This window comes from Haliaeetus leucocephalus, unplaced genomic scaffold, assembly GCF_000737465.1.
Source record: "Haliaeetus leucocephalus isolate CR32 unplaced genomic scaffold, Haliaeetus_leucocephalus-4.0 Scaffold751, whole genome shotgun sequence".
Lineage (NCBI taxonomy): Eukaryota > Metazoa > Chordata > Aves > Accipitriformes > Accipitridae > Haliaeetus > Haliaeetus leucocephalus.
Genome location: NW_010973187.1, coordinates 249,086 through 273,809, shown reverse-complemented (window position 1 = coordinate 273,809; position 24,724 = coordinate 249,086). Strand labels below are relative to the sequence as shown.

The 24,724-nt window shown below is 39.5% G+C and overlaps 1 protein-coding gene across 1 annotated transcript in view; it reads left to right on the top strand.

Annotated features, from left to right (window-relative positions):
* The window catches only part of CRELD2 (cysteine-rich with EGF-like domains 2), a 14,346-nt gene extending 1,079 nt beyond the window's left edge, over positions 1–13,267 (top strand). The window contains exons 2-11 of the mRNA XM_010581079.1: positions 25–273; positions 842–924; positions 1,854–1,964; positions 4,987–5,078; positions 6,103–6,279; positions 7,489–7,587; positions 9,211–9,288; positions 10,087–10,182; positions 10,993–11,133; positions 12,700–13,267. Of these exons, the coding sequence (XP_010579381.1) occupies positions 25–273; positions 842–924; positions 1,854–1,964; positions 4,987–5,078; positions 6,103–6,279; positions 7,489–7,587; positions 9,211–9,288; positions 10,087–10,182; positions 10,993–11,133; positions 12,700–12,758 (1,185 nt within the window). The 3' untranslated portion in view covers positions 12,759–13,267. The remainder of the gene's footprint in view (positions 1–24; positions 274–841; positions 925–1,853; positions 1,965–4,986; positions 5,079–6,102; positions 6,280–7,488; positions 7,588–9,210; positions 9,289–10,086; positions 10,183–10,992; positions 11,134–12,699) is intronic.
* The last annotated feature ends 11,457 nt before the right edge of the window (positions 13,268–24,724 follow it).

Sequence of the window (24,724 nt, the reverse complement as noted above, 5' to 3'; positions counted from 1 at the left end):
TCCCCGGGCCGAACGCCGCCTTAGGGACGGCGTCTGGTCCGGCTGGTGCGCGGCGGGGGGGTTGCTGCCGGCTTCGGCGGCGGCGGTGGTCCCTCGGCCGGTGGGTCACGGAGCGGCTGGCCCCCCGGCTTTGCTGTCCGAGGAGGGCTGGCGCCTCGGAGCGAAGAGAGCGGCTGCAGCATGCCCGGCGCCGTGAGCGGGGGCTGGCGGACAACGTCGTCCTCCGGAACGCCGTCTCTGTTGCCGCTTGCAGCAGCCCTGCGTGGTGGCACGGTAAATTAGGCAGCGAGGGGCCGCTTCGGCTTGTGACAGATGCTTAATGCTCTTTGTACCTGGCTTGGTCGATCGCTTTCACTGCGGAGGTCTGTTGCAAGGCACGATTTGGGTAGGCGTTCGGCCGGGGAACGTGTGCCGATCACGGTGAACGGTCCTGTCGTATGGTTGTGCGTTTAGGTTACGACACGGTGAAGACTGGGCCAAGTACCGTCAAAACTGAATGAAGCAGAGGTCCCGTTCAAGTGATTAATAAAGTTCCTGAGGACTTGAAGGAGATGGCTGTGAAGTTTCATACGTGTATGGTTTTTGACAAAAATGAAGACTGTAACAGGGCCTTGTTTGGGCTTTGGGAAAATTGAGTCGTGTTATCCTATAACCTACACTTTACCAGTTTTCACATTGTCACTAGCTGTTTCTTTCGCTTAGCAATTTGGTCAGCAGCTTCAGAGCTTTACTGAAGTCTCTGCATGGCGCCTTTCACAGTTGTCGTACAAGCATTGCCCTTAATCTTTGTTAGAAACAAACCTTATGTAACTTACGTTCTCCTGGTACTTTTCATTTGTAGGGATTAGCAGATACAGCTAAAAAGAACTTTGGTGGTGGAAACACTGCTTGGGAAGAGAAGACGCTGTCAAAGTATGAGTCCAGGTAAGCTGTCTCAGTACTTCTCATTCGGCTAAGTTTAATGTCTACTGTGCGTAACTTCACCGTACCAGTGTTTGGCCGGAACGTAAATACTGAATGTTGTAGCTAACGTTTCATGTGTCCAAGCCTTGAATTCTTATTGATTAAAATGTAACATTACACTATAAAGAGTACAGTAAAGACTGAAACTCCTTATTGATGCCTTTATTTGTCTTGTTTCTGGAAAAAAAACCAAAGTTAATACCGTCATTGGTCATAGTAGGTTTTTTTCTATTTACTCGTTAAAGTCCTAAAGTGGCGATCTTTAAATAATGGTCAACAGTTAATTGGTAGTCATAAAAAGTGTGGAGTACTGTAATACTTGTTTTAGAATTAAAGCAGTATCTCCTCCCTGGAGTCGTCACTATTTCAGTGCCAAACAGAAAACTAGAAGAGATGCAGATTACTGTACTCTTGTATATATGTTTGATTGCTGAGCAAAGTGATCTGGTATCTTTCTTCCAAATTTCAAATTCACTTTTTAGTCTTAGTTGGAGCATTCAGATGTAAGGGTGGGATTTCTGAACCTCAGTTACTGTGAGCTTCATGGGCTTGTGTCAAGTATTAACAATACATGAAGTTTATTGTTGAACTTAGGAGAAAAATGCTGCACTAAAAATTTGCTGGGAAGCTAAAAATCTATCAAACCTACACTCTGCAGACATCATAAGTGCAAGCAAGCCAAAGTCGTTCTTGTGGTCATCGTTCTCATTTATTTTGGGGGGGTTTGAAGTAATGTTCATTAGTGCTTTATTCTGATATTTGCTTTGTTTTGGAACTAATTCAGAACACAGCATAAACTGATAAAGTATTCTAGGCTGAAGTCTAGCTTCTCTGTCATGTCTTGAGTGGTGTCAAATGTTTAAATCACGATTTTCCTTCTCTGGTTGTAGCGAAATTCGTCTTGTAGAGATCATAGAGAATCTGTGCGACAGTAGTAACTTTGAATGTAACAACATGGTAGAAGAGCATGAAGAACATATAGAGAAATGGTGGTTCAAACTGTAAGTATTGAATTTTTTTTGTGGAGATCTTGGTGTGGATAAGTTATCTAAGAGGATGAACTACTAATGTTAAATCTTGTGCCTGAGCAATAGCAGTATGGGTATGTTGTGGTTTAACCCCAGCCAGCAACTAAGCACCACGCAGCCGCTCACTCACTTCCTGCCTCCACAGTGGGATGGGGGAGAGAATCGGGGCGGAGGGGGAGTAAAACCTGTGGGTTGAAATAGAAACGGTTTAATAGGAGAGAAAGGAAGAAAATAATAATAATAACAACAGCAATAAAATGACAATAATAATAGTAATAATAAAAGAATCAGAATATACAAAACAAGTGATACACAATACAATTGCTCACCACTCGCTGACTGATGCCCAGTTAGTCCCTGAGCAGCGATCCCCGCCCAGCCAACTGCCCCCAGTTCCTACACTAGATGTGATGTCACACGGTATGGAACACCCCTTTGGCCACTTTGGGTCAGCTGCCCTGGCCTGTGTCCAGGCCACTCCCAACTCCTTGTGCCCCTCCAGCCTTCTTGCTTGCTGGGCTTGAGAAGCTGAAAAACCCTTGACTTAGTCTAAACACTACTTAGCAATAACTGAAAACATCAGTGTGTTATCAACATTCTTCTCATGCTAAATCCAAAATGTAACACTATACCAACTACTAGAAAGAAAATTAACTCTATCCCAGCTGAAACCAGGACAGGGTAATTCTTCATTATCCTTCAAGAGTTGCCATTGGGTACAGCTGGGTTCAGGCTGACTTTTAACAGCATGTGGTGCTGTTACTGTGTTCTTTTTTATTTTCAATTCCGGAAGTGTTGCACCAAAGCATCCAGTCTGGCTTCTCATATACTGTCTGCTCAGTTACCAATGGGGTGTTGAGGCAAACTAACATTGGAAAACTTTGAGGTTTGTTACCTTTTTTGTTTTCCTTTGTCATAAAACTGCAAGGGACTCTCTGATTCTTGTGGGGTTTTAGTTGGCTTTCTTTTCCTGAAACGATATTTTGTTCTCCTGGCAATCAAAAAAATCATTGATAAATAATAAATGTAGAAGTTGGATCTCTTGAGGATGGCAGTATAGCAGCTGGCTTTTCTATCTGCCTTATAAGCTAGCCTGTGATTTCTGTTATAACTAAGCTTTTCATATACCATTATGAAATATAATTAATGCAAGGATGGCATTGTAGCATTTAAATCTCTTCGGATCTTTTTTTTAATTCCAAATCATGTTTCTTCTAAGTATTTTCTTTTTTTACTACTTTAGACTGTCAGCACTCTCAATCAGCTAGAATGCAATAGGGTGAACTACCATTGTAACATTTTATAACTGGATAAGGATTTTTGATAACCCTCTTTGCTCTTAATGACTGCTTTATTACTTTATGCTTTTACCTAACTATACAGGAACATGTATACATTAGCATGCCATTTGAATGGAATAGAATAGCATAGCATAGAATAGAATATTTCAGTTAGAAGGGACCTACAACAATCACCTAGTCCAACTGTCTAACCTTTTCGGGGCTGACCAAAAATTAAAGCATGTTATTAAGGGCATTGACCAAATGCCTCTTAAACACTGACAGGCTTGGGGCATCAACTTCCTCTCTAGGAAGCCTGTTCCAGTGTTTGACCACCTTCTTCGTAAAGAAATGCTTCCTCATGTCCAGTCTGAACCTCCCCTGATGCAGCTTTGAGCCATTCCCTATCACTGGATCCCAGGGAGAAGACCTCAGCACCTCCCTCTCCACTTCCCCTCCTCAGGAAGCTGTAGAGAGCAACGAGGTTGCCCCGCAGCCTCCTTTTCTCCAAACTAAACAAGCCCAAAGTCCTCAGCTGCTCCTCATAGAACATGCCTTCCAGAAGGGTGAGCTATGCAACCCAGAGTCTTAAATTTGCAGAACTGAAAGAAACGGGTCTTAAACTAGAGATTTTGACAAAGTAGACTTCCTAAAATAATCAAAACTATTCATAAAATACATTGGGTTTTGGAAAGTTTCTGTATTTAATAGGCATTTTGAGTGCAATTGATTAACTTTGCCTTCTGTCCTTTAACATGCGATGTCCAAATGTCATTCAGTTTCTGTGGTTGTTTCCAAAGACAGGTTCTTTGTCCATGAATACCTTAGATCTTTTTTTGTAAGTTGTTACGTTACATGTGGTACTCAGTAAATTTACTTTTCAGGCCCTGAGCCTTGGAGTCAGTATGATCAGACGTAATAGTTTAGAAAGAGAAGCTGTACATGCCTCAGGAGTTGCTGAAGACTTCTGTCAGGCTACAGAATATCTAAGCCTTTACTAAAGTTTTTGATACTTAAGCATCATTGTGATACTGAGATCTGTGAATTGTCATTCAGAACTGTAGTAGTCCTCATGCTTGCTTGCAAAATAATATCTAGTGATTTCATTGGTAATTGGGGGTGTATGCTACTACTAGAGCAGCACATAAGTAACTTATTAATATTAAAGAAATCCTTCTAAAATAATACTTGATTTATGTTAAAAAAGAGGAGCAATTGTAACAGGCACCCTATTGTCAAGTTGGCAATAACTTGAGGAAATGTTAGTATCTGTCCTGGGTTATCTTCTGCATAGTTGAGATAAAGACACAGCATTTATGTTGAAGAGAAAGACATAAATAAGACCAGCTAAACTATGTATAAACCTTCCCTAAAAATAAGGTGTTTAATAAAAAAAAAAAAGGTGTGTGTGTGTATGTATCAAGATGAATTGATTTTATTGGTTGCTCTTATTTCACATTTTTCATAAATATAATTTATAAAATTTGAGTTGAGTCTGTTAATAGTATGGTAGTTTAAAAGGTATTAATCTCAAGTTGGAGGACTTCTAAAAATTGATTCCTGAAATAAGGTCGTCTTCAGAACAAAAAAAATACGTTTCTAATCTGTCACGTGCAACAGATTTCTCTGCTGCATTGTGCAGGTTCAATTGTGTGAGCTGGCTTTTAAAGACTTTTTGTTCTTTTTACTGATAAATTAATGTCTTTCATATACAGAAAGAAGAAGTATCCTGATTTGTTTAAGTGGTTTTGCATAGAAACAATAGAAGTTTGCTGCCCTGCTGGAACTTACGGACCAGATTGCCTTGGTAATTTTTCTTTTGAAAAATACAGTAGCAGATACATTCTTTTTACCTGTTTGTTTCAGTCGTTCATAACATGGACAAATACATGAAGTATGATATTTTCCGTGAGACACCAGCTGCTGTGTAGTATGTACATACCTGTTGCCTGATAGTTAGGTAGCTGCCTTGTGAGCATCCTGCCTGAAGAAAAGTCTTCCGGGCGTGAAGTAATGTACAAAGCTGTCAAGGATACTTACATGTGCAGAATCCATCTGATCTGATGTTCACATCTACACCTGACCCATGTTTAAAGGCTCCCTGTGACATCAAGTCTGTTGTTTAGGTGGCCTTTCAGAAGCTATGTAGACAACAGTTTCAAGAGTAAAATGGCCAAAACACTGTTGGGGATTAAATGAAGAAATTAAAAACTGAGGATTGGTTAAAAATGCAATGGCAGAAATTGGATAAAAGTAGGTAGGAGACAGCTGGATGAAAGTAAGGTCTTTGATGCAAAAGTGATAAAAAAGGTATTTTGGCCCCTGAAGTATAATTTATAAATCTATAAAACTTTGCACCTTGTTAGAGATCAGCTTTGGCCTCTTTAAATTGTTAACAATATAAGTGCCAATTCCCAGTATTGATCTAAATGACTGCTAGTAGGGTTTTTCCAACTGCAGTATGAGCATTCTCAGAAATCGAGAATAAATAAAGACACCAACTTTAGCCAGGAAGCTAAGAAAATAGATAAAATTTTAAGCCATGGTCTTTACCCCAAATTAAATTTATAACTGAACTTTCCTGGAGATTGTTTTGAGTAACTCTTACACTTGAATATATTACAGAGCATTCCTTGTTGCAAGCCTTTTGGTTACTCTCAAGGGAAAAAAGATTTTGGAAATTATATACTGGTTTAGTGTGACTTTTATTTTTTTTCTTTTTTACATTTTACTGTCTGTGAAGTGGTGCTGAAAATTCAGGTGCTCGTGGCTGAAAATAGGAAGTTACTCCCTTTAACATTTGATTGAAAAGTATTTTTGATCCTTTTTAGCTTGTCGTGGTGGATCGGAAAGACCTTGCCATGGAAATGGCCACTGTGATGGTGATGGTACCCGAGGTGGAGATGGCTCATGTAGCTGTAACAAGGAGTATACAGGAGATTTTTGTTTGGACTGTTCTAATGGTTACTTCAGTACCTTGAGAAATGAGACGCATTCTGTTTGTACAGGTAACAAAGTCTTTGGCACATGCTTAGATCTTTGTCTTCCTTCTTCAGTTTTTGTAAACAAAACTAGAAACAATTTAAAGTGACGAATGTAAAAACAAAAAATAGTTACAGTTTGGTCACTCAGCTTTAACTATTAATGACATGTCAGTCAGTTTGGAATTGTAAGGTTTTGCGATGTCATCCTTCCAGACTGCCCTTGATTATTTTTTTTTAATTTTTTTTTTTTTTCCTGCTTTAAATTAAGAAGCAGAATTCATTTATGTCCTGAGGGAGGCAGGAGGGAAGATCGAGCTTTGCCCCCACGTCACCACCCTCCCCCCACCCCCACGTACTGTACAAAAAACGAGCTGAAATTGCTGCACAGTGGACTACGTTGAAAGCTAGGTTTTCCTCATGTCTCAGATAAGCTTAACTGGAGTAAATGGGTGTGGAAACAGCTGATCTGTACTGTAGACTACATAGATTCCAGTTAAGTATGTCTAAGCTTAATTTTGAAACAAAGTCAGGTCGTAGGAATAAACTTTTTCAGTTGGTCAGATTTTCATCTGTTTTTACATCTTGAGTGAGATTCTGCAGCAGCTAAATCCTGACCGTGGGATCTAATAAAATTGTTTTTCAACACAATCTGTGTTGGGTTTTTTATCTGGCTGTGTAGTAATTCTTCTATATGATGTGTTTTATATTACAATATATAACATGCTGCTTATATATGCATATATAAACACTTGTGAAGTTCTTCAGACTAGTAGCACTTCACACTTCGCTCTTGTAGCTGGTTGCAAATGAAGTAGTCTGAGGATTCGTTAGGTGGGAGTGCTGAGCCTAGTGTTTAAACTGTTGTCCTAACCCTGAGTGGCTGAGCAAAGTTTATCTTCTTGATTTCCTTTTCCCAAATATTTTGGAAATTGGACCTACCACTTCTATTCACTAGAATTTCATGGCACTGTTTTAGTGGTGCAGATGACTGTAATTGCCAGGTTTGGCTTCCTGGGTTTTGTAGGAGTTTTGTTTTTGTAGGATAGAGCTGCATTTTTGTAAATGATACCTCCGTAAAGTCAAGATCTAATCTTGTGAATGGGGGGCTCAAGCTACTAAAATACAATAGCTTCCAATGAATCCTAAATAAGATTTTTCTTTGAGAATTTGTGTGACCAAACTTGTCTTGGAGTCTCCTAACAAAGCTCAGATTGTAGTTTTCTCTTATCTCAGCCTGCCATGATGCCTGTAAAACTTGTACTGGTTCAAGTAACAAGGACTGCCAAGACTGTAAAGAAGGCTGGATTAAAAATGAAGAAGCAGCTTGTGTGGGTGAGTAATGCTTGGTAGACTTCAAACAGGTTGTGTAGCAACGTTGGCTAGTGAGATTAGATGACATCACATTGAGTTTTATTGTATTTTATGGAACTGTTCTGTCAGTTTAGATTTCTATAGTTTGTATGTAGTCTGTCTTCCTTACTTGTTTCATATTGCAGGAAAGCAGTATTTCCTCCCCACTGATTGCTTGGTGATTATAGTTGTCTTTATCAAACTGTTCACTGTGAATCTTTTTAGTCTAGTGCAATACAGGTAGCAGAAAGTGTTGTGTTCCTTTTAAGATACGGGTTTTTGTGTTTATTTGAGTGCTAAACAGTACCCTGCTCTTTATTCAAATGATTTTGTCAACTACTGGAAGATTCCTGTCAGCTTATCTACATGTTTTTTAGTAATTGCACAATTGTCTTAACATTACTGTATGTTTATAAATGCTCAACCGTAATAGAGTTCAAACATTTCACTAGAAGCAAGGCATACTAACTTTTCCTATTATTGGAGAGAAATACCAGGCTCAGTGCTTCCATTAATTTCTTACCTATTTCTAGCTTAGCATTTCTCTTGGTTTATGAGGAAATATGTATGAAACACTTAAGGAAAACCCCAAATACTAAAAATACTCCCAAAGCAGGAATACACTAGGGGGGGAGTAGCACATTCTGTTTAACTGGTTGAATTTGACCTGTTAAAGACCCTTTAATGTCTGGAAACAGTATCTTAGAAATTATGTGAACACTGCTTCTTTTTAAAAGTGCTCCTGAGAACTAGGATTTGAATTACAGCTCCTGCGATACCTGCTTAGGCAACTGTTGAATGCTCCAAGAGCTTCTCCAGTGTTGTCTTCTGTACAGCTGTTTTCTTCCAAATAATCATTGCAACTGATCAAGTATAAATTAATTTGAGTAATCAGTAGGAATGATGTCTGCAGCAACAGGATCAGATAGACAGCAAGGGCACTGAAATAGGCTTTCTCTGTCTGAATTTTTTAGTTCAGTACTGTTGTACCCTTTCCTTGAAATCAAAAGACTAGCATGTTTTAACTTCCCAGGTAGAACTGGTTTTCAGCTCAGCTGGTTTTAACCATAACTGCTTTCTCCAGTTTGCTTTGTGTAGAAAACGAAGCAGTATATGTGTGTGCATTTGTGTAACTTTTTTAATACTTTAAAAAGTTCCATAGCTTAGTAATATAGGAGTAGAGAAATCAACAGTATTCCAGAAGAGTAGTCTGCTTATTTGTTATGATATTTACATAAAAAACATAAATGCTTGCAAAACTTTCACTTGAAAGTGACAAGGACAGCAGGTGTTCTGGAAGTTTTATTTAATTTGAACTCCTGAATTTCTGATATGTCTGTTATTGTCATCACAAAACATCTGAGGATCAGTTCTGATTTGTTAATGTTAAGTTTAAGCTGAACAAAACAGTATGTTACTTTTATGTCTAACGTTGCATATCTGATCCTGAACTTACTGTAAAATTAATCTCAATGCAGTCAGTTTAAGTTTATAGCTTCTGTGGGCCAGTTCTTAACAAGATCCCAAAGCATAGCATTCAAGTATTAATCTGTCTATTTAATCATTACTACTATTTTAGGTAACTTGTCACTTTTTATCTTTCAGATTTAGATGAGTGTGCTGCTTCTCCTTGCAAAGATCACCAGTATTGTTTGAACACAGATGGATCTTTCTCATGCAAAGGTTTATTTTTAATCTGCTGTTCTACTTTATCGTCTAATCTAATGCTAGAGGTAATGCTAGAAAGGGTGTGATACCAGGCATTTAGTACTATGTGGTCCAGTCCTGATTGGGTATCAGGCTTTAGACCTATCCTATGAGGAAAACAAGAGATTTATGGTTATTTCTACTCTACTCTCATGAGACCCCACCTGGAGTACTGCATTCAGCTCTGGGGCCCCCAACGTAAGAAGGACATGGACCTGTTGGAGTGAGTCCAGAGGAGGGCCACGAAGATGATCAGGGGGCTGGAGCACCTTCCCTATGAGGACAGGCTGAGAGAGTTGGGGTTGTTCAGCCTGGAGAAGAGAAGGCTCCGGGGAGTCCTTACAGCAGCCTTCCAGTACCTAAAGGGGGCTTATAAGAAAGCTGGGGAGGGACACTTTAACCTGGAGTGTAGTGATAGGACAAGGGGTAATGGTTTCAAACTGAAAGAGGGTAGATTTAGATGAGATGTAAGGAGGAAGTTCTTCCCTGTGAGGGTGGTGAGGCACTGGAACAGGTTGCCCAGAGAGGCTGTGGATGCCCCATCCCTGGCAGTGTCTAAGGCCAGGTTGGATGGGGCTTTGAGCAACCTGGTCTAGTGGAAGGTGTCCCTGCCCATGGCAGGGGGGCTGGGACTAGGTGATCTTTAAGGTCCCTTCCAACCCAAACCATTCTAGGATTCTATGTTTTCTTGTTTGGGTAAGCTGACTGACTTAAAGGGTGGTGCTTAAAACCTCAGATACATGAATTTTTATGCTTGAAATATTTTATCTTTAGCATGTGATACCAGCTGTGTAGGTTGCACAGGGGAAGGTTCTGACAAGTGTAAGACCTGCGCATCTGGATACATGAAGGAAGATGAAAAGTGTACAGGTTGGTGGATTTAGCAACACATGGTAGAGCACCAGTTAGCTCACTCTTTGGTTTTCCAGCTTATCAAAATGAACCCAGTTGTTCTCGTAGTAGCAGCAGAGACTTTCTTTATAACTTCCGTTATATTATTGGGCTAATATACATGACAAGGCTTAAAGGTGAAACTCCTACAAAAGGAACAAGGTATTTTATAGCGGGTTCAGGAAACAAATACATGAGTTTTTTGTCAGTTATCTACCACTTCATTAGAAGTGTCCCTCTGTATTCATTTTGTAACAGAAAGGCAGGAATGTAATGTGCATTCTGTTGTCTTTCTTTTAATCCCTAATGTCCAAGTTCAAATGATACTAATTCATAGTGAATTATAACATGTGAAATGATAGTAAAAAGAGTGAAATTAGTTTCTCTGTGGGGAATAGCAGAAGGTACACATGATCTTAAGTAGCTATCAACTATGATGATGTAGTATTTACAGGTTCCCTTCCCTTTGGTTGTACTTTGATGGCATCATTAGAAAATGACTGTGGGAAATCTTCAGTAGGTTAAGACAAGTGCCATTGCTTAATTCATTTTCCCACATAGGGGCCTGCAAAACATAAAAAAAATAGTACTATCTGAATAAATTTGAAACACAGTCTAAATCATGAAGAACTGTAACAGATTATTTTAACCGAAAAATCTGTTGCAGCAGCATTCTGCTCTTTGGTGTTTCTTATATTTGAATAGAATTTTGTTTATATGACTGAGCACAAGTAAGTTTTGTAACAAAATAACAGCAGTGGACTCTTCCTTTCCCTATCCTATCTCCAGATATAGATGAATGTAACCTTCCTGAGAAGGTTTGCATGAAAGAGAATCAAGACTGTGTTAATACTTCAGGTAGTTACAAGTGTGTATGTTCAGAAGGGTTTGAAGACAAGGATGGAACATGTGTTCAGATTCTAAAACCAGGTAAATGGCTTTTCAATGACAGATTTTTTTAAAATATATCAACAATTTGGAGGTGTATTTCTGCCTAAGGGTCTAGTCGCTTGTAAACTCTTCTGTATAATTTCTCATGTTCCTACAGCTGTGGTCTGTGTCAAGTAGTTTGTGGTGTAGTCCACATTCTGGCATGCATGTTTTCTTGCTTAAAGACAGTGGATTTTTTTAAATGTCCTATTCTTGTGTTGATTTTTTTTTTTTGCTTTACTCAAGGTTGTGTTTGTAAGTCACTTAACTGTCTGGCTTCATTATATAAAGTGAACTAGCAAATTACTGCTATCATAAAAAGGAGCTCTTCCTCCTCCCCACTTTTTTTCCTTTATCATTAATTATAATGACTTAGGGGTTTATCTGATCGCATGCAAGCTGCTTCAACTCACTGAAGTCTCAGAAAATTAAGCAGAATTCTTTTTGCTGGATGAGTGAGCTGAATTTATTTATCTTCTGATCACAAAAGTGCTAGAGCTGGTGTGAAGGTGAATATGGAGAAGGTATCTATCTTTCAGTAGTAGGAAGCTGTTTAGCTTGACTTAAACTATACCTTCAGTCAGAAAATTCAGGTGTAATTTGCTCTAGGATGTATGACGTATTATGGACAGAATTACATTCATTAGTGTTTCATTACTCCATTAGGCTTTTCTTACAATTCCAGAGTGAAAGACAGGATTATTTTGCAATAAAGGTTGTAGGAAAATAGGTGAGACAGATAAAGGTTGTCAGAGAATAGGTGAGACAGTCAATTTCATACCTTTATTTTCTTTCTACTACTTATCTTGTTTGGCGTTTTTGGTGTTTTGGTTTTTTTTGTTCCCATCCCCTTGTCCCCTGACTGCTTTTTCATCTTATACTAATAAGTTGTAAAGATCTATGTAGTATTGCTACTCAAGGCCATTCAGTTCAGACCTTATACTCTCAGTACGCACTGTTAGTAGTCCTTTAAAATCAGTTATGTACTCTTCCTGTGCTGATACTCAGGATATTAGTTACTATGTTTTTTTAATGTGGTCTGACATTTTATGAGAATAAAAGCAAAAGGAAAAGTTGACAAATTGGCTTAGCTTTTTTCTTAGATCAGTGCTTTTACCAATATAATAAAATGGCTGTGCTTTTTTAAAGGCTGTTTTAACATCTGAACCGAGCACTTTGCACTATAGAAAATAATTCTGAGTAATATGTGCTTTTTGTTTTCAAATACCACAATTTCTTCTGACAGGTCATGTGGAAAGGAGAAAGTTCACTGTGAATAGCTGAAAACAAAAGCTTAGAATAGAAATAGCTGTGCTGCTTTTTTCTTCCACTAACAATATCATACCAGTTTATTTGAAATGTTTTGTTTGCATCTAGGGGGAAAAAAAAATTATAAGCTTAGACTAGAAGGATGGTGCAAGTAGCTCTTCTCTATGGCTTTATTGCTTCTCTGGTCTTGATACAGATGTTGATTTGGGTTTCTCTTTAAAAAATTCCTATTGTCAAAAATTATATGGTATAATTAATAATATATTTGTATTCTAATTATGTTACTTAATTTCACAGGAGAGGAAGTAGAGAGTGAAACAACTGAGCCTTCACCTGCTGGACATGATGACTTATGATCTGCATTCAGAACCAAAAGACATTCCTATCTAAAGTTTTAAATTATTGGACTAAGTGTCTGCTAGCTGACATACTGTGGAAATGGTATTAAATATGCAGGTTGCCATTAAGATTTTTTTTTTTTTTAAATGGTGATAATCTGCTCTTTAAGCTGCATTTCTTTACTCTTAAATGCCACTTTTTATATAATTCTTCAAGAACAACACTCTAGATGGGTTAGTATAAAATTTGAATTAACATAACATTGTACCCAGCAATTGTAAACAATTTGCAGGTTTCTCATTCTAGTGCCTACTGAAAACTATCATCATTTGGAAGGACTTAGTTGCACTTCATAATTCAAGAAAAGTTTAGACTGAAGTTTGGTGTTTCTTGACATAAGAAATATTTCTATAACTGAAATACAGCTTTTAGAAATTGTCAAAGGGAATCTCTCTGGGGGGAAGCACTGTTCCCTTAAACAAAATAGAATGCCTAATACTGCATTCAATAAAAGTTTATTTTGTTGGAATGTGCCTTAAAAATTTTTAAGATGTTAATACCTTACTGTGTTGTTATGTCTGTTTTTCATTTAGGCAGTGGAAAAAAAAAGAAAAAGGAAAAAAATCCAACCAGAAAAAAATCCAACCAGAAAAAAACCCAACCGAAAAAAAAAAACCAAACACAAAACCCCAGAACCTTGTAAGCACTGTATTTCAGTTCAGCAATGAATTCCAGCACTCAGTTGTGCTGGAATCTAGGAGGGGGCAGGGGAGAAAAACCCAACAAAATCCCTCCACACACACTTTCTTCTAAAGGAAGAATTATGTCAAACTTAAACAAATTTCCAAAAGTAAATAGACAAGTCTTTCTTTCAGATACTTGCATTAAGTATGTAAGCTAGTTTATACAGTGATGAAAGGTAAGTTTGGCTACCACCTGTACTCAGTGGCTCAGAGTTGTTACACAACTACTCTCTAGAATTGATGAGTACCTGACTTTCACTACAGTCTACTGCTGCATGTAATAGCTTCTGTCTTTTTCAGAGCAAGCATACTACAATCAATTTATCTTGTTGTCTCTTATGCCATTTCAGAGGGAAAGCTAATAAGCATAGCATAGACACAACTTCCTATGTGTTGCCCTTAAGCTTGAAGGCAAGTATAAGAGCTAAAATTGATGTATTTTGCTGGACTATCACAGCTGTAAATAAGCTAAGGACCATCCAGGTACAGTATTTAAAGCTCTGATGAAAGTGAGTGAAGTTTGGAATACATTGCAGTGGTGGATACAGGGAGCATAAAGAGGGATTACAGAATACAACTAAAAAGAGCATAGCTGAGGCTTGGCTATAAGAAGTTATAAACAGTACCCTGAGGTAAGTGGAAATAAAAGGGGTATGAATAGGACTGACCTGTTGAGCAGTGAAGGCTAGACACCTGTATACTTCTGAAGACTTCTTTGTTCAGACTAAGTCACAGTTCAGTTTGTGAACAGTGCATGTAGGATTTGTATGTGCAATACATGTTTATGTGAATATTGTACAAAAAAGGATTCTGTTGGATTCTTATGTTAAAAGCTGTCTAAGCTGATCTTGTGTGCTGTAGTTTAAATACCCAATGGTATTAAAGTATCTTTAAGTATTCTTTAAGTTACTTCCCTTCAGCTATTATATCTAGATTTTTCTTATTTTGCCAGCCTGAGAATGAAAACTTTAGTGCTTTCTCAGCTGTAATTGCCAGAGACAGGCCTGTATGCCATGTATCTTTCAAGTTAAGTTGTAGGGTAGGTGTTGTGTTTAGTAAGTGCTAAATTAAAATGAGGAAAAAGTAGGCAGTTTGGGGAGCACACGGAACACAACTCAAGGATCTTTAGAGGTTTTTTTAGTACAGGTGTAGCTAGTTATGGTAATATTAGGCCTTAAGGATCTTACAGGAATGTAGCTTGTCTTTGTTGCTCAGTCATTGACACTTTGCTCCCAGGTGTTCCAGATGATTGTCTGAATGGTCCTTGTTAATAGTAACATGAAATGTCTGTTCTGTTTAGAAACTACCATCAACCCATACTCAAGGGAATTGTCTCTCCAGTACAAATCTTCTATTAATGTTTCAAGACTGAAATAATGCTTCCTCATATGAAGAAGAACTTGCTATTCTAAATTCCCTTCAGGTTATTTGGGACTCTGGGGAGATACCTGATGAGGTTCTTAATTACGTTGTGGAAGCATTTGCTTTCCATTTCCTCCCCCTGCCAAGCTCTGGACAAAAAGCCCTAACTGAATTGGCCTTAGTTAAGCTCAACTCTGGTATGAAGTAATGAAAAACAAAAACTTCAAGAATTTGTTTTTTCTCTGGTGGTAGAGAGGAGAAACTCTTCCTAGCCTGACCTGCAAAAGTAATGAGAGTAGTCTGATATAACCAAACTGTTGTTCAGTTCCGGAGAATGTTTTCAGCTTTCCATTACCATAGTAGAACCATCAGAGTGTTGTTCCTTCGGAAACATATGGATGTGGTACCTGGGTATTAGGAGTCACTAATATCTTTTTCCTCAACCGTCTCGCTCCCCAGCCCCTGATTATTAGCACCTATTGCTCTGCATTGATAAGTCAGGGGTCCAGAAAGGTAAATTCAAATATTTAGAGCTTTCTGTGAAGGAATATTTATCAAGTATGTGACTTGATCAATATTTAACACTATGCTACTGCCTCCTGCCCTCTCAATGCTGAGTTTCTAAAGAGTTAGTCCTCTTGTTTTATTCTGCATCCTCATTTTACTACTTCAGACTGTAATTACTGCTCTGTTTTAGAGGTTGGAACTAAAAACTATTTTGACTGAATTAATTCTGGCCCACCCTCTGCCCCTGCCTTGAATAGAGTGGGGATTGGACTTCTAGTTGTGTTGGGTTTTGCCCCTCATAATCAGAATGAAGGGGGTAGGGGAGCAGGATTTAAACTGATTAGCAGAAACTGGCAATGAAAGTCAAGTGCTTTGTGTTAGCCAAACCAGTTCAGGGTATGAATGTTTTCTATTGTATATGTTAACAGCTTAGTGCTAAAAAAAGTGAGCTGTTCCCATTGAATTTTTCATTACTTTGTAAGAAGATCTGGTAATGTAGTGCAAGACTTTGTTCTTAATGTTGCCTGGAATTACAGGTCTGATGTCAAACTATATGAATATGTTGGTGAATACTTCAGAAGTGATCTAAAGTATCCAACAAACAAGATTTGTTCCTTAGTGAAGTGTTGGTTAGGTACTTTTGTCGTAAATACCAAGGTGAACCTTGAACCTCTAGATTCACACCTATTATTTTGTAAACTTCACACTGTATGGTATCAAACTAAAAATGGCATCCCTTTTGCTAGTTTGTCTTGCTGCTACTTTGGGGTTTCTTGACCTAAGACTAAGTGCTTTTGCAATGGGAAATACACTATTCAGTACCATCTAGGCACTTTAAAGGACAAGATTCTCTGGTATGTTACAGCTGGATTCCACAGAAGGCTCAGAAGCACTTTCCAGGAGCAAGCAAACCTACAGACCTGAATGTTTCAATTAAAGCTCTAAGCAAGGCCAGGAAAGCGGTCTTAAGTATGCAGCATGTATACCACAATCCTCCTGCCATGTCTAAACTTAGGAATCAAAGTATGCTGAAATGTTTTCATTTGAGCATTGGGACATAATACTGAATTTATTCTTTGGTGTGAATTCCCAGCATGTTTATCATAGACACTGAGTTCTCTGCAAAGTATAATATCATCCATTTATAAATAGGGTAAAAGAAGGCTGTTTTGCAGAGTAACTTGATGATTTAGGTAATTCAGGAAATCAGAGATCACTGAAAGCGTTCAAATCACTATCTTCTCTCTCGGGAGAGATGCCAAAGCCCATAGGTTATAGGAAAGATCAGGACATAGGTCACTGTAATATGGGATATATTGTACAAACACAATGCTATTTTTCCTTTTATGGTTGACAAGGACTGGTCATACATAGTCCTGATACGTACGGGAGAGGGACTCTTCAGTCAGGCAGTTGTCATTGTTAGCCTTTGAACTGACATTTGCAAGTTGAAAAAGTACCAAGAGTTGTGAAAATCACCAAATCACATTTTGAGTGTTAAGCTTTCAGTGTGTACAGCACTCTGTGCATATGTTAAGACAATTCTCCCTGACAAACAGGGTGCACCCTGCTCTTCCAAGTTGCTTTTTGACCATTCTTAATACAGCACAAGGTTAGGCATACAAATAATTCAAGCATGCCTTAACAAGTGACTAACTGAAAAGAATGCATGGGGAGGAAAGAAAAAAAAAAAGCTTTAAAAAAAACCCCCAAGCAGTCCTGGGTCATATATAGCAATAATATAAAAGACAGTTCTCCATAATGGTCCTAGCTGACTTCCTGGTACCATTCCCTTTCCTTCCTTCTGTCTGTCAATCTGTGAAGGGTTATTTTCTTTCATTATATTTTATCTGTTCTGAAAGGAAACTTCTGAGGTTATTCAAAGCAACTGTCTGTGGTTTTTTTCCTTCCTTGGATCAAAATGGGAGTTTCCCCCCTCTTTTTCAGCAACTTCCCACCATGTCTAACTTTCTGGTTTCAGTTCCAATGTTAATCCAAATATGATCTGTGGATAAAGCTCGAATATGTTTGCAAGGATCTTGTTTTTTTCTCGGATTTCTCTTAGAATTAGATTTTAATGGATCCTGATGTAGTAGTCTTTCTCTTGCACTAGTGTATTAGACTTTCTTTCTTACTTGAAAGTACCTTTGAAATTGTATTTCTGTTGCATTAGACCTCTTTTTTTGTAGCCTTTTTGTCTTGATTTTTAACTTTTTTTTTTCTTCAAATATTCAAGTTAATACTTTCTCTTACAGGACTGGAATGTTAAAACTTAATTTCTGCTCTGATTGTTCTTTGTGGCACACATGGCTATGTGTAAGTAGTTGAGATAACAGGCATGTCCTTATTACCCTGTCTTTGTTGAATTTCTTGGGGGCGAGGGGGAGAGTTGCTGTTAGTCCTATTGAATCTAGACCTCTTAAACCAAGATTCTGGAGGGTAGAGGAACCTCTTGGGATAATCTGCTGGGAGATAAGAGAACTAGACCTGGATTTATTTCTCCTGCTTTCTTAGAGTGCTCTAACCACTAGGTTAACTAACAACTAGATGGGCAAGGCTACATCTGGCTACACATCAAAAGAAAAGAGTGAGATCATACAAGTTTGTGTGTTCTTTGGGGGGAGGGGGTTCTTTTTTTGTTTTGGGGTTGTTTTGGTTTTGGGGGGGGTTTTTTGGGTTTTTTTAGAAAATGAGTATCTGTTATCGATAGATGCAACTTGCTGATCCTGATTCATACAGCTAAGTTCTGTAGAAGGAATAAAAAGTCAGGACTATTCATGTCCTGGGTGGGGGGAGGTTTGAGGGGTGTTTTTGGCTAGGAGTACATATCTAGCTTGCTTAACTTTGGCTATCTAGAATGTAGATGTCAGAGTCTGGCTGAGTTGTTTGATAGTTGCTGTTAGAACAGATTACACCTGTTGTTGGCACCCTGCTCACACCAAGTAGGTGCTGGGCTCCTAGAGTGGAATCCAGAAGTCCAGATTGCAGAGAGTGTGATTACATGAAAGTACTAACTGTTCTGCTCCGCTCCTGGCACAGTACAATGTCCTGTACCTTGAGCTAAGCTGGGCCTGTCCTGCCCTAGCATCAGCTTGGTTTGCTAGTATGGTATTATGACCATGAGCTGCAGGTCCTGATTACACCAACTCTGGTTGTCCACTAAAGTTGGACAGTAAGGAAGTTAGTGACCAGTCTCCTAAACATGCCTGAGACCCAGTTAACTATTCCACACTTACACTTGCTGCATCCAGAACGCATTCTGCCACTTGACCAAAATTGAGCTTTGCCACTGCCAAGAACGTAAGCTAAATGAATTTCCGAGATGGCAAAATCCCAGAATGGTTGAGGGTAGAATGTGCCTTCAGAGGTTGTCTAAGCCAGCAACTGTGCTCAGGGTCAGCTAGAGCAGGACCTTGTTGGTCAGGTCCATGTTTACTTGGGTTTTTAATATCTCCAGGAATGGAGACTCAACAACCTTGCTTTCTTCATGTCCTCAGGAACCTTTTCCAATCAGTATGATGTTTCAAAGATGATCAAGAATGGCTTTGCAATAACATTGGCTAGCCTCCACAGCACTCGGGTGCATCCCATCAGGCCCCATGGGCTTACTGTCTGTCCAGCTTGTTTAAGTGTTCCCTAATCTGATTCTCCTCCAGGTAGGTCTTTCTTGTTCCAGACATTCCCACGGGCCTGGGAAGCCTGAAGACAAATCTTAATAGTAAAATCTAAAGCGAAGAAGACATTGAGTACCTTGGCTTTTTCTGTGTCCTTTGTCACCTGGACCCCCTGCCCATAGCAGCGGGCTCGTGTTTGCTGTTGTCTTTCATTTGCTGCAGACGTGCCTGTAGCAGCCCTTGATGCTCTTCAAATCCCTTGCTGGTTCTACTCCAGGTGGGCTTTGTCTTTCTTGACCCCATCCCTTCATGCTAAGACAGTGTCTGTATTCCTCCGGGGCCCCTTGCCCCTGTTTCTACCTTGTGCATTCCTTTTTACATTTTGAATTTAGTCAGGAGCTCCTTGTTCATTTGTGCTGGCTTCCTGACACCTTTGCTTGATTTCCCACACGTCGGGTTTGGAGAGGGTGATCACTGTAATCAGCCAACTCTCCTGGACCCTTCTTCTGTGTAGGACTGTCTGCCTTAGCTTCCTTTCCAAGCAGGTCCGTGAACAGGCCAAGGTCTACTCTCCTCACATCAAGGGTTATGATCCTGCTATTGCTTTGATGGCAAAATGGTATTTGATTGCACTAGCTGGTCTGCTGCTGAGGTAAAAATATTGTCTCTCTACTTAACGATGCTTTTTTTTGTTGAATTTGACCCTCCTAATTTAGCCTTTGTCAGTAGGGAAACTGTAGGCTCTTTGGGGTTGAGGATCATCTTTTTGGTTTGCTTTTGTTAAACAGTCATGCCCTAATCCTCACCCACTCCCCACTTTGCATCATAGCATTTGATATGTAGGATCCACATCTACATAGGCATCCACTAGCACAGAAACTGCTTGATTAGTAGCTGGAAAGTTGTGGAGCTAGGAGAAACATTCTCTTGCTGAATTCTGCTGTATTTACAGGGCACAGTAAGTCCGGGGGGGAGGGGGGGGAAGGAAAAAAGTTGGATTTCATACTAGCTGTAAGATGAATGCTCAAGTTAAGCTTGTTAATATTGGGACAATCGTCTTTAAATACATCTTTGGGCAGTGTCAGTATTTCTAAGCATATTTGAGAAACTGTTATGGATACTTTGGTGATGGTGCTTCATGTTTTGCAAACTTACAATGTCCATGTAATATAATCTATATTTTGGTATATTATGTATATAAGTTCATAAACCAAGTACTTTCTGTCCTCTTTTTGGCAGATACCATACCTGGACTAAGTATATTTATCTTCCTTGAGGGGAAAAAAAAAAAGGCACCTTAAATTAAATCAGTTCTGTTTCACATTAATTTTTTCAGTGTCTTCTAGGAATCTAGTCTGGATCCTGTTATTCTTGCCCATTCTGTGTACTTGTAAGAAGTTATTTCTAATTAAAAAAAAATTACATATTTTTTCTTTAATATTTTTTAGTTTTTTTTAAAGAAAAGTTTGTCTTTTTAGTAAAGAACGAGGAGGAGGAATACACATTTTAAAATAAAAAAAATAAGGTGGCCTGCATAGTGGTTTTATTTTGGTTTGGTTTTTTTCTGGATAAAAAAGGCTGCCCAAAAAAGGGATTTGTGAATAAATTATCCAGTATTCTAACAGGAGAGACCTTGTAGGTCACGTTATTCTTCCCTTGCCAGTGTGGAATTATTCTCTCTGTGCCATTTGGAAATGCAGTCTCTAATTACAAAATTGGTGAGGTAATGTCTTTTCCATCATTCCCTGTTATTTTATCTATCAGAACATACTGTCGGGTGCTCATTTGATGGTAGTTCTTTCTAAAGACTAGCACAATAAATAAGAACTCTCCTGCATGCAGCTGTGATCGTGGCCTCATTTGTTTGAGGTAATGCACAGACAAAAAAGATGGTCCTATGTAAGATCTTTGCCTTGCAAAAGGTGGAAGAGGAACAGATTCAGGGAACTGAGACTCATCTTTGATGTTTACCATAAATAATACACAGGTTTTTAGTTTGCTTTCAAACTTTTTTGTTCCTGTAGTAGGCAATGTCACATTTTCAAGCACTGAAAAGCAAAGGCCATAAACTACTGTTTAGTAAAACATAACAACAGCTGACATTTTCATATGCAGTTATGTAAAGGAAATAGCTAACCGTAACACGTGGCAGCAATGAAACATGTAGTTTCAGTGCTAAGATCAACTTTAACTTGCTGTTGGGGAAATTCAGAATTTTTGCTGTATGAGTGCATCCCCTCAGTGACTTTGTAACATACTTTTAATAAATGAAACAGTAACTTTCTTAAGTAACAGCAAGGTGACAAACAGTGTTGCCAAATAGGAAGATCACACATCACTGGGAATGGAGAAGAGGGAATGTGAGAAGTCATCAGGTGTATGAAGCAGCCACCAGAAAAGGGGTGGCATGGTATCTACCATCAGTGGCAATCTCTTGGAGCTCTTTAATAATTTTGTCCAAGAGCCTGGACTGAAGCAGCAGCTTCTCCTAACTAATCAGGTTAGGAAATTTGTGTCCCAAGCACAAATACAGGTTGGGCGATGAGTGGATGGAGAGCAGCCCTGTGGAGAAGGACTTGGGGGTATTAGTGGATGAAAAATGGAAGAGGAACCAGCAACGTGCGCTCACAGCCTGGAAAGGCAATCACATCCTGGGCTGCATCAAGAAGCGTGACCAGCAGGTCAAGGGAGGGGATTCTGCCCCTCTGCTCCGCTCTGGTGAGACCCCACCTGGAGTACGGCGTTCAGCTCTGGGGTCCTCAGTACAAAACAGACACGGACCTGTTGGAGTGAGTCCAGAGGAGGGCCACAAAGATGATCAGGGGGCTGGAGCACCTTCCCTATGAGGACAGGCTGAGAGAGTTGGGGTTGTTCAGCCTGGAGAAGAGAAGGCTCCGGGGAGTCCTTACAGCAGCCTTCCAGTACCTCAAGGGGGCTTATAAGAAAGCTGGGGAGGGACGCTTTAACCTGGAGTGTAGTGATAGGACAAGGGGTAATGGCTGTAAACTGAAAGAGGGTAGATTTAGATGAGATGTAAGATGGAAGTTCTTCCCTGTGAGGGTGGTGAGGCACTGGAACAGGTTGCCCAGAGAGGCTGTGGATGCCCCATCCCTGGCAGTGTCCAAGGCCAGGCTGGATGGGGCTTTGAGCAACCTGGTCTAGTGGAAGGTGTCCCTGCCCCTGGCAGGGGGGGCTGGAACTAGGTGATCTTTAAGGTCCCTTCCAGCGCAAACCATTCTGTGATTCTATGAAATAAAGAATTGTGTCTCAACTGCATTTTTACATTTACTCATCTATACATCTAAATGCTTATGTTTATAAAGAATACTTTCATAGGTAGGTATATATAGACCTATGTGCCATAGTATGGGTAAATAAACACCTTTCCATTGAAGTACTTCATAATTTTGTATTTTTTTTATTTTATTATACATTGTAATATATGCAGTGATTAAAATAAATTCTTCCTACCTGATGTCAACTTTGCAACAAGAAATTTGATTGCAGTGTGAGCTGTGGAAGGTGGATAAACTCTTCCCATGAACTCGCAAGGGAGAAAGATGAGTCATTAAGACACAAGCTGTTCCGTCTTTTAGGACATAATTCTTTTATCAATTCATTGCACGCTGTTCATGTTCAAAACAAACAGAGTGTCCCCAGAATAAGTTTTATTTTATGTTAAAGCTCTTCACACAGATGGCGTTTGACAGGCTATTTGACAAGACAGGCATCCTAATGGGACGACAGCTATGGAATTCCTGTTGTTTGGGAAAGAGAGCTCTGTGGCAGGCGTGGTGCGATGTTGCTTCAGGCATTCCCTTTGTAGATGATAAATGTTACTGCACAGCTGTTTGCCCCGTGCAGAGATGCACAGCTGTGCTACACTGGGAAAGGAGTATATCTCTGCAATGCTGTTTCAGTAGGTTGTGCTGCAGATTTTCCCAACTTTTGTGTTGAGCCAGCAGAGGGTACTCTTAAGCTTCCAAGAAGAATTTGTTATATTGGCTGCTTCGGGAGGCCACTACCTGAAACACGATTACAGTACTGAGGGGAGGGCCCAAAAATGTTATCCCTTTAATTATATGGGCCTGACTGCACTTAAGTAAAACTGATGAATAGGTCATATACTTCTTCGAATAAATCTTCTATGCTGCATTCTTTCCAAAAGCACAAACAACTGAGATCTCAGTCATATAAAATAACGTGATCTTAGAAACAGGAAAATTCAGGTTGGAAGGAATTTCAGGATGTCTCTCATGCAACCATCTGCTGAAGCAGGGTCAGCCATGAGGTTTGAGTAGCAGCCTTACCCACTCTTGAAAACCTCTAAGGGTGGAGACCGCACAATGTCTTGGCAGCTGTCCTCACGGTCAGATTTTCTTCTGTATATTCAGGCTGAACCTGTCTTGTCCCAGCTTCCACCTGTTGCCTCTTGCCCTCCTGCCATGCACTGCTGTGAATCCGTGATCTTCTGGCTCTGCTCCTCTTACCTGCTGGTGACCCTCTCTGCTGCCAGGGCGCTGCTGGCTCGTGCTCATCTCACTGCCCACCAGGACCCCCAGGGCCTTTTCCACAGAGCTGCTCTCCAGCTGTCCGTCCCCAGCCTGCATCACTGCAAGGGGCTCTTCCTTCCCAAGTGCAGGAATTTGGGTTTGTCCTTGCTGAGTTCCACAAGGCCTCTGTCAGTCTATTCCTCCAGCTTGGATAGATCCCAATTTTCTGTGAATTTTTCTATTTACACTTCATTTTCATTCAGATCAACAGTTCCACTGCCTTTAGTAGAATGAATTAGATGTATAAAGCCTAAAAGTTTGTAGGCTTGTGGATTACAGATTTAAACATAAAGTTACTACAAGCAAAACGACAAAATTAGGTTTTGGATTTCTAACCTATTCAGCAAATAACAGAGGAACAGAGTTTTGCCTTTTCTTTGAAAAATAATACTTCAAGAGAAAAAACAGTCTTTCTTACATAGCTTACATATCTCTTGTGTGATGTGATAGTCAAAGTACAAGGCACAAATGCACAGTTCACTATACTTGACAGGATGATGTAAACCTCATTATGTAGGACCTTTATTTTTGAAGGCTCATAATCTTTCTCTAAAACCCATATATATTTATGTCATTACTCATCTGTACAAATACAGCTTATTTAAAGCACAACTGTTGCTCCCTCACTGGTTTTCAGTCTGTCTCTGACAGTCAGCTGTATCACCAGTTGTTCCTATTGCCTACAGCTGTATGTTTTCTGCAGATTAGAAGCAGAGCAATGAGGTAGCCAGAAACACCTGGAACCTCTTCAGGATTCTTTCTGGCACATCTGGAGCTCCCAGGATTGTCAGAGCACTGAGACTAATGGAACCACTTTTATGATCAATTTGCAACCTGGCACCACCTGAACCAGATGAGTTTTAATGAAAGCTGATGACTCATTTGGTGCAGTATAGCAGTGTTTTGTACAAGACCCTTGACTTGACACTACAGCCAATTAAATTCTACCTCTTTCTTCCCCAAACCTTGTGGAAATGTAAAGCGGCAGTCAAAATGTGTGGTTTTGTGAAGGTCACAGTCTAGTGTACTTCCCCTTTTATTTCATTTTTTATGGTTTGATAGTTAGAAAAAGTGAGAGATTAGCAAGGAGGGAATTTTGTACTGGAATATGTATAGAACAGACAGCATTCTTGTTTCCTGAAGAAAGGTGAGGTCAGTCTTTTGCTCCTTAGAGCTCTTTTATTTTTCCAACCGTCATCACTCT